Genomic DNA, 19,841 nt, shown 5'->3' on the forward strand with positions numbered 1-19,841 from the left:
AATATATATTATATGATATTAAGACAACTTTCTTCTATAATGTGATAAATAAACCAAAAATTCTTCATAACATTCCAACATTTTTTTATTGTAATTAGAAAAACAAAAAATATATTATTGGAAAAAATTATTATTCAAATATAAATAAACAAGCAAAGTTAGGTTAGGATTAGAATCGACGTGTGAGATTGTCCGATACTGATTACTGGATTACCGCAAGGCCGAGATAATCAACCGAAAAAGAAGATGTATTTGGTGACTTTTCTAGTAACTTTCTTGGGTGTGAATCTGTCTTTTTAGTCATTTTTTAGTTTACTCCTCCTGGTTAAAAAACAAATCATAGTGAAACAATGGCAACAATACTTACGTCAACGTCATAAGCCTCTTGGTATGTCATACCTCTTTCTCTGTCTAAGCCTCCACCTAACGTGATTAGTAGCGCCGTCACCATTACGAACGGCTGGACCCATACAATTCACTCTTCACACTTGTCCTATTTCACTTACACAACTGTTGGTGGTATATACTGTGATATTAAATTAGATTCTAACTGGATGTATTAAATTATACAAAAAAAATATATCAACAGCTTCACAGTAGATCAGATTAATATACTGCAGTAGATTAAGTTATTTAATTTATTCATTTACCTACGGGTTATGCTCTATGGTACTTTCTTTAGTAGCAAATTAGTATTGATTAATGAAGAAGTACAGAAAATAATAAAATGGAAGTTAAACAAGAATTTAGTGAGGAGACCTGTAAAGTAAAAATAGAGTATGACTTAGATGATACTCTTATGGATGGCTTTAAATGTGAAATTAAGGAGGAATCCATTGGGCAACATAAACGTGACACATATGATTATTTAGATTTAGAGGAATATCCTACAAGTACTGAAATACACCAACATATAAATAGACTTAACCCACTTGAAGACAACCAAAAAACTGAAAAAGGTTAGTAACAGTATGTAACCTAACAAGTAGTATAAATAGTAAGGTACTAGTTTAATAAACCGGAACCGTGTTTACGGAGATGAAATTTGTATCAATGAATTCTGCTTCCTTTCTCTTGTTCTTCTTTCCATATATTTCTTGATTTCTGTTCTTTATGGGCTTATTACACTCTCATTGGACTATTCTCTTGTTTTTGTCTTTTCTTTTTGTGTATATGATCTTTTTTTTGCTGTTTCTTCTGTATCTTAGTTTGATATTATATTTGATATTTTGTTGTCACAATTTTTGTATGTCTAGTTGTTCTGTTGTTTGTTCCTATTTGTAATTCCTGTTTATCCCTCTTGTTTCACTGAATTCTGCATCTGCGTTTAATCTGTCCTTGGAGATGGTCAGATCCACATCATGCTTCTCTTCAACTCTTCTAATGACTTTGTCTATCAAGAATTAAAACAATTGATTTACAATTTTATTTACACTTTGTATATGCTTTATTCCATTATATAATACAGCTTACAAAATTTACTTTCCATACAGCAAGTCTTTATACAGCTATGTAAAAAAATTCAAGATTATTCTGATAAACAGTCTATAAATCGAGAAGTAGAACATTTTCCCAAATTGTGTTCAAAAATGTGCACAGAATGTGTTGTCGAGCATGATTGGTGACTCATAGAAGTTTAATAGTCATTATGGAACTCCTGGTGCCAGAACGGTCTTCATGCCACAATAGTATTATTTTGAGAGAATAATCTTCAAAAAAATATGGCTCAATAAATGAGAATGGATCTTGGCATGATCGATATAACTTTAAGCTAATAGTAAAAAAAAAATATCTGATGCTTAAGACTACTTTAAAAATCAGAAGCTTGGGGTGAATAGAATATCTAGCCGAACCAAGTTGAAGTTAAATCTGCACTGTGCATTCTATTGACAAAAACCGAGAGAGTTAGATTAATAGATAGACCAAGGTTAGAGCAGATAAAAGAATGCTACAAATAATGTTTTACTAACTGACATCAAGTTATAAGAACATGTCCAGATATAACTTCAGTCACAGCCAGCGTGATGGTGATATGATGATTGATGTTAAAGATGGAATATTGTGTTATTTTATAGCTATGATGGACTTATTGCCAAAGGCTTGTTTAAAAGAAAGCAGCGTCTTACGCATGTGCAAGACTGAAACTCGTGTGCCTAAACATATTTATTATATTATATAATATGGCATTTGATAGGCTTCACTTTATTTATTATTCTATCTGTATTCATTGTTCTTCTGTAGTAAATATTTATAGATGGTTTATATTTTAGGTGTTACTCATGAGGAGAAGAAAATTAAGATTATGGAAACATTTTGTGAACATGCATCCCATAAAGGACATTATACAAGTCAACATGCCGATGAAAAAACTATAAATAACAGTATAAAAGCTCAGACTAAACCTTACAAGTGTGAAATTTGTTTTAATCAGTTTAGTCAAATGTGTGATTTGAAAACACATATTAAAGTGCACACTGGAGAAAAACTTTACAAGTGTGAAATTTGTTTTAAGCAGTTTAGTCAAATGGGCAGTTTGAAAACTCATATGAAAGTGCATACTGGAGAAACACCTTTTAAGTGTGAAATTTGTTTTAATCAGTTTAGTCAAATGTGTGATTTGAAAAAACGTATGAAAGTGCACACTGGAGAAAAACCTTTTAAGTGTGAAATCTGTTTTAAACGGTTTAGTGAAGCAGGTACTTTGAAAAGACATATGAAAGTGCATACTGGAGAAAAACCTTTTAAGTGTGAAATCTGTTTTAAACGGTTTAGTGAAGCAGGTACTTTGAAAAGACATTTCAGAGTGCACACTGGAGAAAAACCTTATAACTGTGAAACTTGTTTTAATCAGTTTAGTCAAATGTGTGATTTGAAAAAACATATTAAAGTGCACACTGGAGAAAATTTTTACAAGTGTGAAATTTGTTTTAAGCAGTTTAGTCAAATGGGCAATTTGAAAACTCATATGAAAGTGCATACTGGAGAAAAACCTTTTAAGTGTAAAATCTGTTTTAAACGGTTTAGTGAAGCAGGTACTTTGAAAAGACATTTCAGAGTGCACACTGGAGAAAAACCTTATAAGTGTGAAATTTGTTTTAATCAGTTTAGTCAAATGTTTGATTTGAAAACACATATTAAAGTGCACACCGGAGAAAAACTTTACAAGTGTGAAATTTGTTTTAAGCAGTTTAGTCTAATGGGCAATTTAAAAAATCATAAGAAAGTGCACACTGGAGAAAAACCTTTTAAGTGTGAAATCTGTTTTAAACAGTTTAGTGAAGCAAGTAATTTAAAAAAACATTTGATAGTGCACACTAGAGAAAAACCTTATAAGTGTGAAATTTGTTTGAAGCCGTTTTCTCGGGCAGATCATTGGAAAACTCATTTGAGAAGGCACACTGGGGAGAAACTTTACACATGTGACATTTGTTTTAAGCAGTTTAGTGAAGCAAGTACTTTGAAAACACATTTGATAGTGCACGCTGAAAAAAAACCTTACAAGTGTGAAATTTGTCTTAAACATTTTAGCCAAATGGGTAATTTCAAAACTCATTTGAAAGTGCACACTGGAGAAAAACTTTACAAGTGTGAAATTTGTTTTAAGCAGTTTAGCCAAACAGGTAATTTCAAAACTCATTTGAGAGTGCATACTGGAGAAAAGCCGTTTAAGTGTGAAATATGTTTTAAGCAGTTTAACCAATTAGGTAATTTGAAATCTCATTTGATAGTGCACACTAAAAATAAACCATACAAGTGTGAAATTTGTTTCAAGCAGTTTACTCAAATGGGTAATTTGAAAAGTCATATGAGGGTGCACACTGGAGAAAAACCTTTATAAGTGTGAAGTTTGTTTTAGAAAGTTTAGTGAAGCAAGTACTTTAAAAAGACATTTGGCAGTGCACACTGAAGAAAAACTTTAACGGTTTGATAAGCAAGTACTTTAAAACTCATTTGATAGTGCACACTGCATAAAATCTGTATAAAGAATTTCGAGGTACTCCAATTTCCATTTTAGTTTTTATTTGTCATTTAAGTACTTCTGATATACATTGTGGTTGATTTTGGACAAATTTTAAACTTTTTTTACAGAAAAAAAAATGTAGTTTAGTAATTTTTGATACAAGAAATTAATTTTTTATATTTATTGCTACTAAAAACATTCACCAAAGGGCGCTACAGTGAAATTTTTGTCATTTTAGGGCTTTTTGTGAGTGAAATAGTTTTTTTTTCGTGGATACTCAAAATTCTTTAGAAATAAAGTTATTGTAAATTTAATCTGTGATTTTAGCAGAATTTGCTACAATCTTTGTTTTTTTGGAAAACATTGTATAGTATAATTATTATTTGAGTAAATATTCAAAACTATGGTTTGTTTTTTAACCAGGAGTAATTCAAATTTATCCCGCCGTAATGCTTGTTTGTAATTGGTCCAACTGCAGGCAAGTTTACTCCACTAAATTATGACATTTTGACACTAATGACATTTATGAAATTTTAAAATTCAAAATGTATATTGACGATTTTTTGTATTTTCTGCGGTATTCATTTAATTTTTAGATTTTTCGTTTGAATTTATATAAAAAACAGTTCTTTCCAGAACTATTTAGCGACGTATTAGCGCTATCAAGATAACAATATGGATTCAATGCCAAGTATCCTTCTCAACCTAAAAAACGCGGAGTAGATTTGGGTCATTTATCATTAAATGAAAAGCAATGCATTATAAAAATGTACAAACAAATAAAAATTGATAATCCTGGAAGGAAAATAACAGCTATGGTAGCAAAAATAAAACAGGCAACAGGTTAGTTTTGCAGAAGAGTTATTTACAACATCAAGACTTACTAAAGTAATGTGTTAATTTTAGGTGCTGTGAATTCAACTATTTAGAGAACAATTAAGGAATATAAGCAGACTGGAACAGTAAGATGTCCTAAAAATATTGATGGTCGACCTTCTATCCTTGCAACATATGATGAAAGAGTTAAAACATCTATACAACAGATAATACACAGCTTCTTTTGCAAGAATGAAATGTCCACTTTAAATAAAATTATAAGTGAAATTAACAACCATCCAGATCTTCCAAATATGTGTCACATTCGTTCATTATTATATAAATTCTTGAAGCAAATCAATTTTAAGTAAGTAAATATGGGTTAGCCACAATTATACCTATAGTAAAATTATCTAAAACATTTTAGAGGTTTCAATTTTATAATAGGGTATATTATTGTTACTTCTAAATAGTTTTTGTAATTATTTAAAATTTATGAGCTACATGAGAAATGATTGTAATATTACACGGTTCTTGTTTGATCAAAATATTTTTCCTATTTACAGACATAAAAACAACAGTCTTTGTGTGACATGTTTTTTAGAAACATACCAAGTGTACAAATATTTTCATTTTAAGTATCATGTACTAACATTTCACTGTTCTCATTTAAAGATATTATATACTTAGTATGTTTGATGATGAGTATACTAAGTAATGATCTCATAAAGTTATTTAAAAAAATAAATTTTAAGTTTTTAGTCGTATACTCTACTGGAATGTTGTCAAGTATTTTGGTTCAACAGATATATCAACATGGAAAAGGGAAGAAAAGGATTATTTTAACTTTACATATAAGCAGATTCATTGCAGCAAATATATTGTTTATCTTACTGTTTATAGGGTGATTGATTTATTGTCTATATTATGAGTGTCTTACCATAGTTATTTTTTAGGTGAAATTATTCAAAGAAAAGTTTATACATTGGACTGCTGACCAAAAACAAAACTTTCTTGGTCAAATATCTTAAATATATTCAGTTTTTGCCGAAAAACTAAATGAAGAAATTCAAAATGGTGTAGTTGTTCATAAACCTCACCAAGACATAAATGAAGAGGATATTTTGGAAGACTAATAAAATTATTAAATTTTTATTTTTACATACATCTCGAATATATATTACGCACTGAATATTATTTACCTCTAATATCTAAATTGATTTCTGACTCTTTTAATTGTTTGTAATAACTTGGACTTGATGATATGCGAATAGTAATTAATGTGATATTTTTCTAGATGGTATTTATACTAAATATAGTTTAAAATGTTTATAAATTTATAAACATGTTATTTATATTTAATTATCATAAGAAAAACTGCAAATATCTTTAAAACTTAGTGTATACTTGTTTGAAAGCATTTTCATTTTGTTTTCATCACAATAAAAGAACTTTTATTGTGAATAAATTTTATAGTAAATTAATGTTGTGTTTTAGTAACTCGCATCATTGTCATAGCTTGTAGATTTTGCTTTTTGTATTAGTACTTGTATGCTGTATTGATACAGTTGGTTTTGTTCTTCCTGGTTGTAGATCATTACAAGAAAAGCAGAGCAAATGTATGCTAGAATGTAACATAATCGATTGAATTTGTTGATTATCTCACAAAAATCCAGTATTTTTTAGTAAATTTTATTTATTGAGAACAAATGGGACAAACCCATTGTCAAAATTAAACAAGAATCCAGCATTAAAGAAATTGCAAGTACACACTTATTTATACAAAGTATCATTTTGCATTTTAGTGCTTCAAATAGAACCTAAAGATATTGATACATAAGTTAAACAAATCTATCTAATGAGGTAACTGATTAACATGCATGATAACTAGGACCACACCTCTATTTGAACCATAATTAATTCTGTGATGGGAAACATGACAAAGTAAATTAAAACAAATTAGCTGAAGCAATTCAGGAGATTGGATTATTAAGCTTAAAAATAATGATCAAATCAATTCTTCTGGTAAGAAAAAAATCTAGTATTTCGTATTTCAGAAATTTTTGAACTTTTTCTAACTTTTTGATACATGCTTGAGTAAATGGAAAACAAAATAGAGTTGAATTTTCAACTTGAGAGCAGAGAAAAGTGTAAATTTTTAGAGATGCAATCCTACAAAAATCTCTGTTGTCTTTTAATGAAACCAAGCCATTTTATAGCTTTGTTGTATATAAGATCTATTTGTAAATTAAAAGACAAATTTCTGTGAAAAACCATACTTAGATCTGTAACATTATTGACTCTTACGATCAAAACATTTTCTAAATTATAATTAAATACCATAGACTCGAGAGATCTATAAAACTGGATCATGGGATATTTAAATATATATTATATGATATTAAGACAACTTTCTTCTATAATGTGATAAATAAACTCTAAAAATTCTTCAACTTCTTCATAACATTCCAACATTTTTTTATTGTAATTAGAAAAACAAAAAAATATGTTATTGGAAAAAATTATTATTCAAATATAATATAAATAAACAAGCAAAGTTGGGTTAGGATTAGAATCGACGTGTGAGATTGTCCGATACTGATTACTGGATTACCGCAAGGCCGAGATAATCAACCGAAAAAGAAGTTGTATTTGGTGACTTTTCTAGTAACTTTCTTGGGTGTGAATCTGTCTTTTTATCATTTTTTAGTTTACTCCTCCTGGTTAAAAAACAAATCATAGTGAAACAATGGCAACACTACTTACGTCAACGTCATAAGCCTCTTGGTATGTCATACCTCTTTCTCTGTCTAAGCCTCCACCTAACGTGATTAGTAGCGCCATCACCATTACGAACGGCTGGACCCATACAATTCACTCTTCACACTTGTCCTATTTCACTTACACAACTATTGGTGGTATATACTGTGATATTAAATTAGATTCTAACTCGATGTATTAAATTATACAAAAAAAATATGTCAACAGCTTACTGCAGTAGATTAAGTTATTTCATTTATTCATTTACCTACGGGTTATGCTCTATGGTACTTTCTTTAGTAGCAAATTAGTATTGATCATTGAAGAAGTACATAAAATAATAAAATGGAAGTTAAACAAGAATTTAGTGAGGAGACCTGTAAAGTAAAAATAGAGTATAATGACTTAGATGATGCTCTTATGGATGGCTTTAAATGTGAAATTAAGGAGGAATCCATTGGGCAACATAAACGTGACACATATGATTATTTAGATTTAGAGGAATATTCTACAAGTACTGAAATACACCAACATATAAATAGACTTAACCCACTTGAAGACAACCAAAAAACTGAAAAAGGTTAGTAACAGTATATATCATAACAAGTAGTATAAATAGTAATAACAAAGTATATGCAATATGTTCTAATATTTTTACTGGTAAGGATGGTAAAAAGAAAATAATACTGACATTATGTCTTTTGCTTACAATAGTAGTAAATTTGTCTATTAAAATGGTAACAATAAACATAAATGTACAAAATTCACCATACATTTTCTTAGAAGTTTGTAAAAGTACATCAGCAATTTTAGTAATTTTACAAACTCGGAGGCTATTTTGCACTTGGCAGCAGGTAAATTTACTGATTTTTGGCAAGGTTATGGGGAAAATAGCAATGAGTAAATGCATACAATTTCATTAGGTTAAATTTACTGATCTTAACAGTAATATTCTATTTGAGTATTAACATTGGATATTTGGTATTTCTGGTACTTAATCTTAATGACAGTTGTTCAACTAAAAGTTTTTTTGTTTTGTTTTTAATTTGAATTATGTTTTCCTTATATTTTAAATGTTAAAGTAAATTATACAATCCTTTTAAAGTCAATGTTAGGTACATATCGAATATAACTGCAATCCACATTTCATCCATAAATCATTGTACTTGATGTTATTAAAATTCATACTGCTGTCAACCTCATTCAACTAAGATATAAAATAACAAATAATTATCAAATTGTATTTTACCATGTTTTAAATGATTGTAGCTCTCATCTGATGATGCCAATGAAAATTGGCAAAATATAATGAACTGTTGAACAGAGTGCACTTGGCTTTCAATCAGCTGCATACCCAATTAACCTCAACCCCCCCTCTTAATCTACAAGATCAGCTGTTATTTTAGAAGATATATAATGTATAGAAGATATATATATTAGTTTTAGTATTTTCTTTTCCCTGTTCAGCATATTTTAGCAGCCCTGTATCTTGCATCTTCCTAGATTGCTCTTCTTTCTCTGGTTCTTCTTTACATATATTTCTTGATTTCTGTTCTTTATGGCCTCATTACACTCTCATTGGACTATTCTCTTGTTTTTGTCTTTTCTTTTTGTGTCTATGATCTTTTTTGCTATTTCTTAGTTTGATATTATATTTGATATTTTGTTGTCACAATTTTTGTATGTCTAGTTGTTCTGTTGTTTGTTCTTATTTGTAACTCCCTCTTGTTTCACTGAATTCTGCATCTGCGTTTTATCTGTACTTGGAGATGGTCAGATCCACAACATGCTTCTCTTCGACTCTTCTATCGACTTTGTCTATTAAGAATTAAAACAATTGATTTACAATTTTATTTACACTTTGTATATGCTTTATTCCATTATATAATACAGCTTACAAAATTTACTTTCCATACAGCAAGTCTTTATACAGCTATGTAAAAAAATTCAAGATTATTCTGATAAACAGTCTATAAATCGAGAAGTAGAACATTTTCCCAAATTGTGTTCAAAAATGTGCACAGAATGTGTTGTCGAGCATGATTGGTGACTCATAGAAGTTTAATAGTCATTATGGAACTCCTGGTGCCAGAACGGTCTTCATGCCACAATAGTATTATTTTGAGAGAATAATCTTCAAAAAAATATGGCTCAATAAATGAGAATGGATCTTGGCATGATCGATATAACTTTAAGCTAATAGTAAAAAAAAAATATCTGATGCTTAAGACTACTTTAAAAATCAGAAGCTTGGGGTGAATAGAATATCTAGCCGAACCAAGTTGAAGTTAAATCTGCACTGTGCATTCTATTGACAAAAACCGAGAGAGTTAGATTAATAGATAGACCAAGGTTAGAGCAGATAAAAGAATGCTACAAATAATGTTTTACTAACTGACATCAAGTTATAAAAAAATGTCCAGATATAACTTCAGTCACAGCCAGCGTGATGGTGATATGATGATTGATGTTAAAGGTGGAATATTGTGTTATTTTATAGCTATGATGGACTTATTGCCAAAGGCTTGTTTAAAAGAAAGCAGCGTCTTACGCATGTGCAAGACTGAAACTCGTGTGCCTAAACATATTTATTATATTATATAATATGGCATTTGATTTGCTTCACTTTATTTATTATTCTATCTGTATTCATTGATCTTCTGTAGTAAATGTTTATAGTTGGTTTATATTTTAGGTGTTACTCATGAGGAGAAGAAAATTAAGATTATGGAAACATTTTGTGAACATGCATCCCATAAAGGACATTATACAAGTCAACATGCTGATGAAAAAACTATAAATAACAGTATAAAAGCTCAGACTAAACCTTACAAGTGTGAAATTTGTTTTAAGCAGTTTAACCAAACAGGTAATTTTAAAAAACATTTGAGAGTGCACACTGGAGAAAAACCTTATAAGTGTGAAATTTGTTTTAAGCAGTTTAGTGAAGCAGGTACTTTGAAAAGACATTTCAGAGTGCACACTGGAGAAAAACCTTATAAGTGTGAAATATGTTTTAAGCAGTTTAACCAAACAGATAATTTAAACCAACATTTGAGAGTGCACACTGGAGAAAAACCTTATAAGTGTGAAATTTGTTTTAATCAGTTTAGTCGAATGTGTGATTTGAAAACACATATGAAAGTGCACACTGGAGAAAAACTTTACAAGTGTGAAATTTGTTTTAAGCAGTTTAGTCAAATGGGCAGTTTGAAAACTCATATGAAAGTGCACACTGGAGAAAAACCTTATAAGTGTGAAATCTGTTTTAAACAGTTTGGTGAAGCAAGTAATTTAAAAAAACATTTGATAGTGCACACTAGAGAAAAACCTTATAAGTGTGAAATTTGTTTTAAGCAATTTGCAAAAACAGGCCATTTGAAAAAACATTTGATAGTTCACGCTGCAAATAATCCTTACAAGTGTGGAATTTGTTTTAAGAAGTTTAGTCAAATGTATGATTTGAAAACACATATGAAAGTGCACACTGAAGAAAAACATTACAAGTGTGAAATTTGTTGTAAGCAGTTTAGAGAAGCAGGTACTTTGAAAAGACATTTGAGAGTCCACACTGGAGAAAAACCTTATAAGTGTGATATTTGTTTTAAGCAGTTTAACCAAACAGGTAATTTGAGAACACATTTGCTAGTGCACCCTGAAAACAATTCTCAAGTATGAAATTTGTTTTAAGCCGTTTTCTCGAACGGGTCATTTGAAAATTCATTTGGGAATGCAGGCTGGAGAAAAACTTTTCCAAATGTAAAATTTGCTTTAAGCAGTTTACTGCAGTAACTGATAAAAAAACATTTGAGGGTGATGTACGAACAATCCAATGTTTGGCGAATCCTTCTAAAAATTGTTCAAGTTAAATGCAAAGAAGTAAGTGTTATCAATCGGCAATAGGAGACTTAACAATGGTGTCAATATAGAGGAACGTTGTAGCTGAAAGGGTTAAACACAATAATCGGTAAAAAGTGTTAGTGCCAAATGTTAAACTAATCAACTAGTAATGTATTACTACATAAATTAACATGAATTTAAATTTGATATTACTAATTTTAGAATATATTTTCAAAGAACCTTTCTGTAGTTTTAATATTTGTAAGACAGTTAGGGGCATAACCCCTTCTTGGTCCCCTATACCGCTGTCGCAGGTGAGAGATCTAAGGGTGTACAATTGCGTAGATATAGTTAGGATTAGTGAGTCGAATTTGTACCATAAAAGGATTTGTCTGAGTTTCTAGCGCCAAATGCAGAGGATTGGAACTAATTTCATTTAAACCTAGATTCTGAATTTTAGGCGGAAAATTAAAAAAATATGCTCTGAATTTTAGATAAAATTCAAAAAGTATCCTTTTTATGGAAAATAAATAGCCATAAAATAAGAAATAAAATTTTATTCTATGCCAAAAAATAAAATATACACTTATTTTTATATATAAATGTATAACATTGTTTATTTGTACAATTATCTTTGTTAAAGTATTGGCAAGAAAAATCATCCTCCTCCTCATTACTTAAGCCCTTATCAGGGTGTGGATGGGGACACTCTAAATATTGTTAGCTTGCTGTCTCCATTGGCTGCAGTTCTGTACAAGATGGACAACTTCATGTAAGGATTCTTCCACCAACCTTCACTTAATTTTTCCATCCTGTTGGAGATCTTCCTATGGACAAATACAGAGGCCTCTGTATTCAGTAGTACTGGTTTATTTTAAGTTCCATACCTTCTAAAATAATCTTCCTTAAAGGACCATCTGTAGATAATAAAGTGTAAACTCTAGCATTTCTGTCATCTTGCTCTTTAGAATCATCACAAATTAGTATGCAACTATTGCTCAGAAGTAAAAGGTCCATGAAAATCTATAACAATGAAACATTATTAAGAATGTATGACATTTTTTATAGAATAAAGCAACTTTTAGCAATGCAATTATAAGAGTTTTATTGATTTTAAAATATATATAGTATAAAATTCATATTGGTTAACATTTAAAGGGAAGTTAATTACAGAAGCAAAATGTACAAAATACTATTGAGTTTGTATTTAGTAACAAAAATTTGGTATAATTAGGCGCTGTTCTTGCGTGGTGCTTGTAAAAAATAAACTAATCCCAGAATGTTTAATACTTTTAATAGCCCTTCATCCAACTTTAACTATCGCCCACCCACAAAAAATATTCTTTTGATTTGGAATACTATACTTTCTTCTCTTTTAACAATGTTTATTAGATATAGATATATAAAAATTGATGTATACTGTTTTTATTTTCTATTTCTAAATTTTGGGATACAATGTTTTTATAACGCCATTTGCAATGACGTCCATTACAATACAACGTTGCCACTAGCACTAACCCACTAGTTTTTTTTTTTTCGTCGATACTCAAAATTCTTTAGGAATAAGTTATTGTAAATTTAAGCTGTCGTTTTAGTAGAATTTACTACAATCTTTGTTTTTTTGAAAAACATTGATTAGTATAATCATTATTTGAGTGAATATTCAAAACTAGTGAAACTCTGGCAACAGTACTTACGTCAACGTCATAAGACCCTTGGTATGTCATACCATGATACTATGATTAAGAAGATAAGATATTGCGCATAAGTCGTGACGTAATTGGAGACCTGCACGTTCGTAATGTCAGTTTTTTGTATGTGTCAATAAATAATCTTTAATAAATAGTTTGGAAATATCCTTTTGTGTACGATTATTGTAATTATTAAACCTTTTTTTAATATTATTATTTTGCTAATCGAATAATTTCATCACAGAATGCATAAAAATCCCATTTAACTTTAACAAGAATTCAAATTCTGGTCTCCAATGACGGCATGCGCGAACACGACCGATTTTGTGCTACGGGAAGATCCTATCTTGTTATTCATAGTATCATGTGTCATACCTCTTTCCCTGTCTAAGCCTCACCTATCGTGACTCGTGACTTGTAGTGCCGTCGCTATTACGAACGGCTGGACCCATACAATTCACTCTTCCCACTTATCCTATTCCACTTACACAACTATTGGTGGTATGTACTAAGTTATTAAATTGTACATTATACCGTTGATTGAATAATCCAAATTTGGGTTATTCAATCAACGATTATACACAAAAATCAAAAATTTGTCAAGTCAACACCTTCACAGTCCACAGTAGACGTAGACAGTAGTAGATTTTTTTAGTTATTTCATTTACTGATTTTGCTCTATGGTACTTTCTTTGGTAGCAAATTAGTATTGATTATAGAAGTACATAAAATAATAATAAAATGGAAATTAAACAAGAATTTAGTGAGGAGACCTGTAAAGTAGAAATAGAGTATAATGACTTGGATGATGCTCTTATGGATGGCTTTAAATGTGAAATTAAGGAGGAATCCATTGGGCAACATAAACGTGATACATATGATTATTTAGATTTACAGGAATATCCTACAAGTACTGAAATACACCAACATATAAATAGACTTAACCCATTTGAAGACAACCAAAAAACTGAAAAAGGTTAGTAACAGTATATAACTTAACAAGTAGTATAAATAGTAATAACAAAGGGGCATTTCGCATTTTAAGGCACTCAAATTTCGCATTTTAAGACACTCATTTTAAGACAAAGAATATACAATATGTTCTAATATTTTTACTGGTAAAGATAATAAAAAGAAAATAATATTGACGATGTCTTGCTTACAGTAGTAGCAAAGAATATAGACGCTTATAAGCGTCTATATTCTTTGGTAGTAGTAAATTTGCCTATTAAAATGGTAACAATAAACATAAATGTACAAATTTTACAAACTGAGAGGCTATTTTGCACTTGGCAGCAGGTTAATTTACTGACTTTTGGCAAGGTTAGGGGGAAAATAACAATGAATAAATGCATACAATTTCATTAGCTTAAATTTGCTGATCTTACAGTAATATTACATTTGAGTATTAACATTGGATATTTGGTATTTCTGGTACTTAATCTGGTAATTATTTAGTAAGCCGGAACGACTCAAAAATGACAAATTTTAATGACAGTTGTTCAACTAAAAGTTTTTTGTTTTGTTTTTAATTTGAATTATGTTTTCCTTATATTTTAAATGTTAAAGTAAATTATACAATCTTTTAGGTAGATGTCGAATATAGCTGCAATCCACATTTCATCCATAAAGCCTTGTACTTACTTGATGTTATTAAAAATCACACTTCTGTCAACCTTAATCAACTCGAGTTTACACTACATACATGATTTGTCATAAGCACTGTCCTGTGGCTCGTCATAGCTTGTCACAGGAGAATAGGACGGTACCTATGATTTTCGGTAATAATACCGGTAATAGCAACATATTTAAATATCGAGCCTTATTCTTATGTCAATTCAGTAACATTCCCTTACCAAGAGACAACATATTTTATTTATTAATTAATTTTTTGTTTGTTGCATTGATATTGAGCCTATTGTCTAATCTGTGCTATTGTGTCATATTTTTCTTTTATTATTTATTTAGTTTATTTTATTCTTAGTTTAGTGTTTTATAGTCTTCTTAGTCATGATTTTAGTTTAGTTTCTTTATTAAATATTTTTAATTTGGTATAATATCAACACTAAATTTGATATACCCTGTCCACTATTTCTTCCTAGGAGCCACCTGCGAGCCCAAAGGCGTCTGATCTTTTTCTTCTTACTATTATTTGTTTGCAGTTGTTACCAGTGTATTATTATTAAAAGTCGGGAAGCCAATGTAAGCAAAGATTTATTTTCCAACCTAATAGTTATTACCTATACTGTATCTTATATCTCTATGACCTTAAACAAAAACAAAAATCAGTAAAACCTCATTGTCACTTCATTGTCATAAATCATAACATTCAGTGTAAACACGATTTTTTAAAACAGATACATTTAAAACATAAATCGTTTCTATGATTTTTTAAATCATGTAGTGTAAAGTCGACATAAGATATATAGAAAAACAAATAATTATCAAATTGTATTTTACCATGTTTTAAATGATTGTAGCTCTCATCTGATGATGCCAATGAAAATTGGCGAAATATAATTAACTGTTGAACAGAGTACACTTGGCTTTTAATCAATTGCATACCCAATTAACCTCAACCCCCCTCTTAATCTACAAGATCATCTGTTATTAGAAGATATATATATATATATATATATATATATATATATATATATATATATATATATATATATATATATATATATTACTGTTTGAGTATTTTTCCTGTGCAGCATATTTTAGCAGCCCTTCATCTTGCATCTTCCTAGATTGCTCTTCTTTCTCTTGTTCTTCTTTCCATATATTTCTTGATTTCTGTTCTTTATGGGCTTATTACACTCTCATTGGACTATTCTCTTGTTTTTGTCTTTTCTTTTTGTGTATATGATCTTTTTTTTGCTGTTTCTTCTGTATCTTAGTTTGATATTATATTTGATATTTTGTTGTCACAATTTTTGTATGTCTAGTTGTTCTGTTCTTTGTTCCTATTTGTAATTCCTGTTTATCCCTCTTGTTTCACTGAATTCTGCATCTGCGTTTAATCTGTCCTTGGAGATGGTCATATCCACATCATGCTTCTCTTCGACTCTTCTAATGACTTTGTCTATCAAGAATTAAAACAATTGATTTAAAATTTTATTTACACTTTTATATGCTTTATTCCATTATATAATACAGCTTATGAAACTTACTCTCCATACAGCAAGTCTTTATACAGCTATATAAAAAAATTCAAGACTATTCTGATAAACAGTCTATAAATTGAGAAGTAAAACATTTTCCCAAATTGTGTTCAAAAATGTGCACAGAATGTGTTGTAGAGCATGATTGGTGACTCATAGAAGTTTAATAGTCATTATGGAACTCCTGTTGCCAGGACCTTCTTCATGCCACAATAGTATTATTTTGAGAGAATAATCTTCAAAAAAATATGGCTCAATAAATGAAAATGGATCTTGGCATTATCGATATAACTTTAAGCTAATAGTAAAAAAAAATATCTGATGCTTAAGACTACTTTAAAAATCAGAAGCTTGGGGTGAATAGAATATCTAGCCGAACCAAGTTGAAGTTAAATCTGCACTGTGCATTCTATTGACAAAAACCGAGAGAATTAGATTAATAGATAGACCAAGGTTGAGAGCAGATAAAAGAATGCTACAAATAATGTTTTACTAACTGACATCAAGTTATAAGAAAATGTCCAGATATAACTTCAGTTACAGCCAGTGTGATGGTGATATGATGATTGATGTTAAAGATGGAATATTGTGTTATTTTATAGCTATAATGGACTTATTGCCAAAGGCTTGTTTAAAAGAAAGCAGCGTCTTACGCATGTGCAAGACTGAAACTCGTGTGCCTAAACATATTTATTATATTATATAATATGGTATTTGATATGCTTCACTTTATTTATTATTTTATCTGTATTCATTGTTCTTCTGTAGTAAATGTTTATAGTTGGTTTATATTTTAGGTGTTACTCATGAGGAGAAGAAAATTAAGATTATGGAAACATTTTGTGAACATGCATCCCATAAAGGACATTATACAAGTCAACATGCTGATGAAAAAACTATAAATAACAGTATAAAAGCTCAGACCAAACCTTACAAGTGTGAAATTTGTTTTAAGCAATTTTCTCAGGCAGGTTCTTTGAAAAAACATTTGAGACTGCACACTGGAGAAAAACCTTATAAGTGTGAAATTTGTTTTAAGCAATTTACTACAACAAGTCATTTAAAACGACATTTAAAAACGCACACTGGAGAAAAACCTTATAAGTGTGAAATTTGTTTTAATCAGTTTAGTCAAATGTGTGATTTGAAAAAACATATTAAAGTGCACACTGGAGAAAAACTTTACAAGTGTGAAATTTGTTTTAAGCAGTTTAGTCAAATGGGCAGTTTGAAAACTCATATGAAAGTGCATACTGGAGAAAAACCTTTTAAGTGTGAAATCTGTTTTAAACGGTTTAGTGAAGCAGGTACTTTGAAAAGACATTTCAGAGTGCACACTGGAGAAAAACCTTATAACTGTGAAATTTGTTTTAATCAGTTTAGTCAAATGTGTGATTTGAAAACACATATTAAAGTGCACACTGGAGAAAAACTATACAAGTGTGAAATTTGTTTTAAGCAGTTTAGTCAAATGGGCAGTTTGAAAACTCATATGAAAGTGCATACTGGAGAAAAACCTTTTAAGTGTGAAATCTGTTTTAAACGGTTTAGTGAAGCAGGTACTTTGAAAAGACATTTCAGAGTGCACACTGGAGAAAAACCTTATAAGTGTGAAATTTGTTTTAATCAGTTTAGTCAAATGTTTGATTTGAAAACACATATTAAAGTGCACACCGGAGAAAAACTTTACAAGTGTGAAATTTGTTTTAAGCAGTTTAGTCTAATGGGCAATTTAAAAAATCATACGAAAGTGCACACTGGAGAAAAACCTTTTAAGTGTGAAATCTGTTTTAAACAGTTTAGTGAAGCAAGTAATTTAAAAAAACATTTGATAGTGCACACTAGAGAAAAACCTTATAAGTGTGAAATTTGTTTTAAGCAGTTTGCAAAAACAGGCCGTTTGAAAAAACATTTGATAGTTCACACTGAAAATAATCCTTACAAGTGTGGAATTTGTTTTAAGCAGTTTAGTCAAATGTATGATTTGAAAACACATATGAAAGTCCACACTGGAGAAAAACATTACAAGTGCGAAATTTGTTGTAAGCAGTTTAGAGAAGCAGGTACTTTGAAAAGACATTTGAGAGTCCACACTGGAGAAAAACCTTATAAGTGTGATATTTGTTTTAAGCAGTTTACCCAAACAGGTCATTTGAGAACACATTTGCTAGTGCACCCTGAAAACAATTCTCAAGTATGAAATTTGTTTCAAGCAGTTTTCTCGAACAGGTCGTTTGAAAAATCATTTGGGAATGCACACTGGAGAAAAACTTTTCCAAATGTAAAATTTGCTTTAAGCAGTTTACTGCAGTAACTGATAAAAAAACATTTGAGGGTGATGTGCGAACAATCCAATGTTTGGCGAATCCTTCTAAAAATTGTTTAAGTTAAATGCAAAGAAGTAAGTGTTATCAATCGGCAATAGGAGACTTAACAATGGTGTCAATATAGAGGAACGTTGTAGCTGAAAGGGTGAAAAACAATAATTGGTAAAAAGTGTTAGTGCCAAATGTTAAACTAATCAACTAGTAATATATTACTACATAAATTAACACGAATATAAATTTGATATTACTAATTTTAGAATATATTTTCAAAGAACCTTTCTGTAGTTTTAATATTTGTAAGACAGTTAGGGGCATAACCCCTTCTTGGTCCCCTATACCGTTGTCGCAGGTGAGAGATCTAAGGGTGTACAATTGCGTAGATATAGTTAGGGTTAGTGAGTCGAATTTGTACCATAGAAGGATTTGTCTGAGTTTCTAGCGCCAAATGCAGAGGATTGGAACTAATTTCATTTAAACCTAGATTCTGAATTTTAGGCGGAAAATTCAAAAAATATGCTCTGAATTTTAGATAAAATTCAAAAAGTATGCTTTTTATGGAAAATAAATAGCCATAAAATAAGAAATAAAATTTTATTCTATGCCAAAAAATAAAATATCCACTTATTTTTATATATAAATTTATAACATTGTTTATTTGTGAAATTATCTTTGTTAAAGTATAGGCAAGAAATATCATCCTCCTCCTCATTACTTAAGCCCTTGTCAGGGTGTGGATGGGGACATTCTAATATTGTTAGCTTGCTGTCTCCATTGGTTGTGAGCCTGTACCATATGAACAACTTCATGTAGGGATTTTTCCACCAACCTTCATTTAATTTTACCATCCTGTTGGAGATCTTCCTATTGACAAATACAGAGGCCTATATATTCAGTAGTACTGGTTTATTATAAATTCCATATTTTCTAAAATACTCTTCCTTAAAGGACCATCTGTAGATAATAAAGTGTAAACTCTAGCATTTCTGCCATCTTGCTCTTTAGGATCATCACAAATTAGTATGCAACTATTGCTCAGAAGTAGAAGGTCCATGAAAATCTATAACAATGAAACATTATTAAGAATGTATGACATTTTTTATAAAATAAAGCAACTTTTAGCAATGCAATTATAAGAGTTTTATTGATTTTAAAATATATATAGTATAAAATTCATATTGGTTAACATTTAAAGGGAAGTTAACTACAGAAGCAAAATGTACAAAATATTATTGAGTTTGTATTTAGTAACAAAAATTTGGTATAATTAGGCGCTGTTCTTACG

The 19,841-nt window shown here is 29.9% G+C and overlaps 3 protein-coding genes and 1 long non-coding RNA gene across 4 annotated transcripts; 3 read left to right on the forward strand and 1 right to left on the reverse strand.

Moving 5' to 3' along the window:
• The first annotated feature begins 422 nt into the window (after nt 1-422).
• LOC140449204 (uncharacterized) lies at nt 423-6,149 on the forward strand. The gene is made up of 4 exons (XM_072542372.1): nt 423-959; nt 2,271-4,804; nt 4,868-5,144; nt 5,734-6,149. Exons 1-2 carry the CDS (start codon nt 728-730, stop codon nt 3,836-3,838), a joined length of 1,800 nt encoding a protein of 599 aa, XP_072398473.1. The 5' UTR covers nt 423-727; the 3' UTR covers nt 3,839-4,804; nt 4,868-5,144; nt 5,734-6,149.
• A 1,499-nt stretch (nt 6,150-7,648) lies between these two features.
• Nucleotides 7,649-11,792, forward strand: LOC140449205 (uncharacterized). Its single transcript, XM_072542373.1, has 2 exons — nt 7,649-8,117; nt 10,233-11,792. The coding sequence occupies exons 1-2, from the start codon at nt 7,883-7,885 to the stop codon at nt 11,213-11,215; spliced, it is 1,218 nt and encodes a 405-aa protein (XP_072398474.1). The 5' UTR covers nt 7,649-7,882; the 3' UTR covers nt 11,216-11,792.
• A 127-nt stretch (nt 11,793-11,919) lies between these two features.
• On the reverse strand, nt 11,920-12,860 carry LOC140449206 (uncharacterized). Its single transcript, XR_011951753.1, has 2 exons — nt 12,668-12,860; nt 11,920-12,400 (listed from the first exon to the last, which is right to left on the reverse strand). It is a non-coding gene; the product is annotated as an uncharacterized lncRNA (long non-coding RNA).
• Nucleotides 12,861-13,485: 625 nt separating this feature from the next.
• LOC140449207 (uncharacterized) lies at nt 13,486-18,782 on the forward strand. Its single transcript, XM_072542375.1, has 2 exons — nt 13,486-14,044; nt 17,030-18,782. The coding sequence occupies exons 1-2, from the start codon at nt 13,810-13,812 to the stop codon at nt 18,430-18,432; spliced, it is 1,638 nt and encodes a 545-aa protein (XP_072398476.1). The 5' UTR covers nt 13,486-13,809; the 3' UTR covers nt 18,433-18,782.
• The last annotated feature ends 1,059 nt before the right edge of the window (nt 18,783-19,841 follow it).

Source organism: Diabrotica undecimpunctata, chromosome 8 (assembly GCF_040954645.1).
Source record: "Diabrotica undecimpunctata isolate CICGRU chromosome 8, icDiaUnde3, whole genome shotgun sequence".
Lineage (NCBI taxonomy): Eukaryota > Metazoa > Arthropoda > Insecta > Coleoptera > Chrysomelidae > Diabrotica > Diabrotica undecimpunctata.

Bases quoted from the DNA above. Each gene is read 5' to 3' on its own strand.
- LOC140449204 (XM_072542372.1), top strand. From the start codon at position 728: ATGGAAGTTAAACAAGAATTTAGTGAGGAGACCTGTAAAGTAAAAATA. The intron at 960-2,270 runs GTTAGTAACAGT...TTTATATTTTAG, and splicing joins CAACCAAAAAACTGAAAAAG to GTGTTACTCATGAGGAGAAG.
- LOC140449205 (XM_072542373.1), top strand. From the start codon at position 7,883: ATGGAAGTTAAACAAGAATTTAGTGAGGAGACCTGTAAAGTAAAAATA. The intron at 8,118-10,232 runs GTTAGTAACAGT...TTTATATTTTAG, and splicing joins CAACCAAAAAACTGAAAAAG to GTGTTACTCATGAGGAGAAG.
- LOC140449207 (XM_072542375.1), top strand. From the start codon at position 13,810: ATGGAAATTAAACAAGAATTTAGTGAGGAGACCTGTAAAGTAGAAATA. The intron at 14,045-17,029 runs GTTAGTAACAGT...TTTATATTTTAG, and splicing joins CAACCAAAAAACTGAAAAAG to GTGTTACTCATGAGGAGAAG.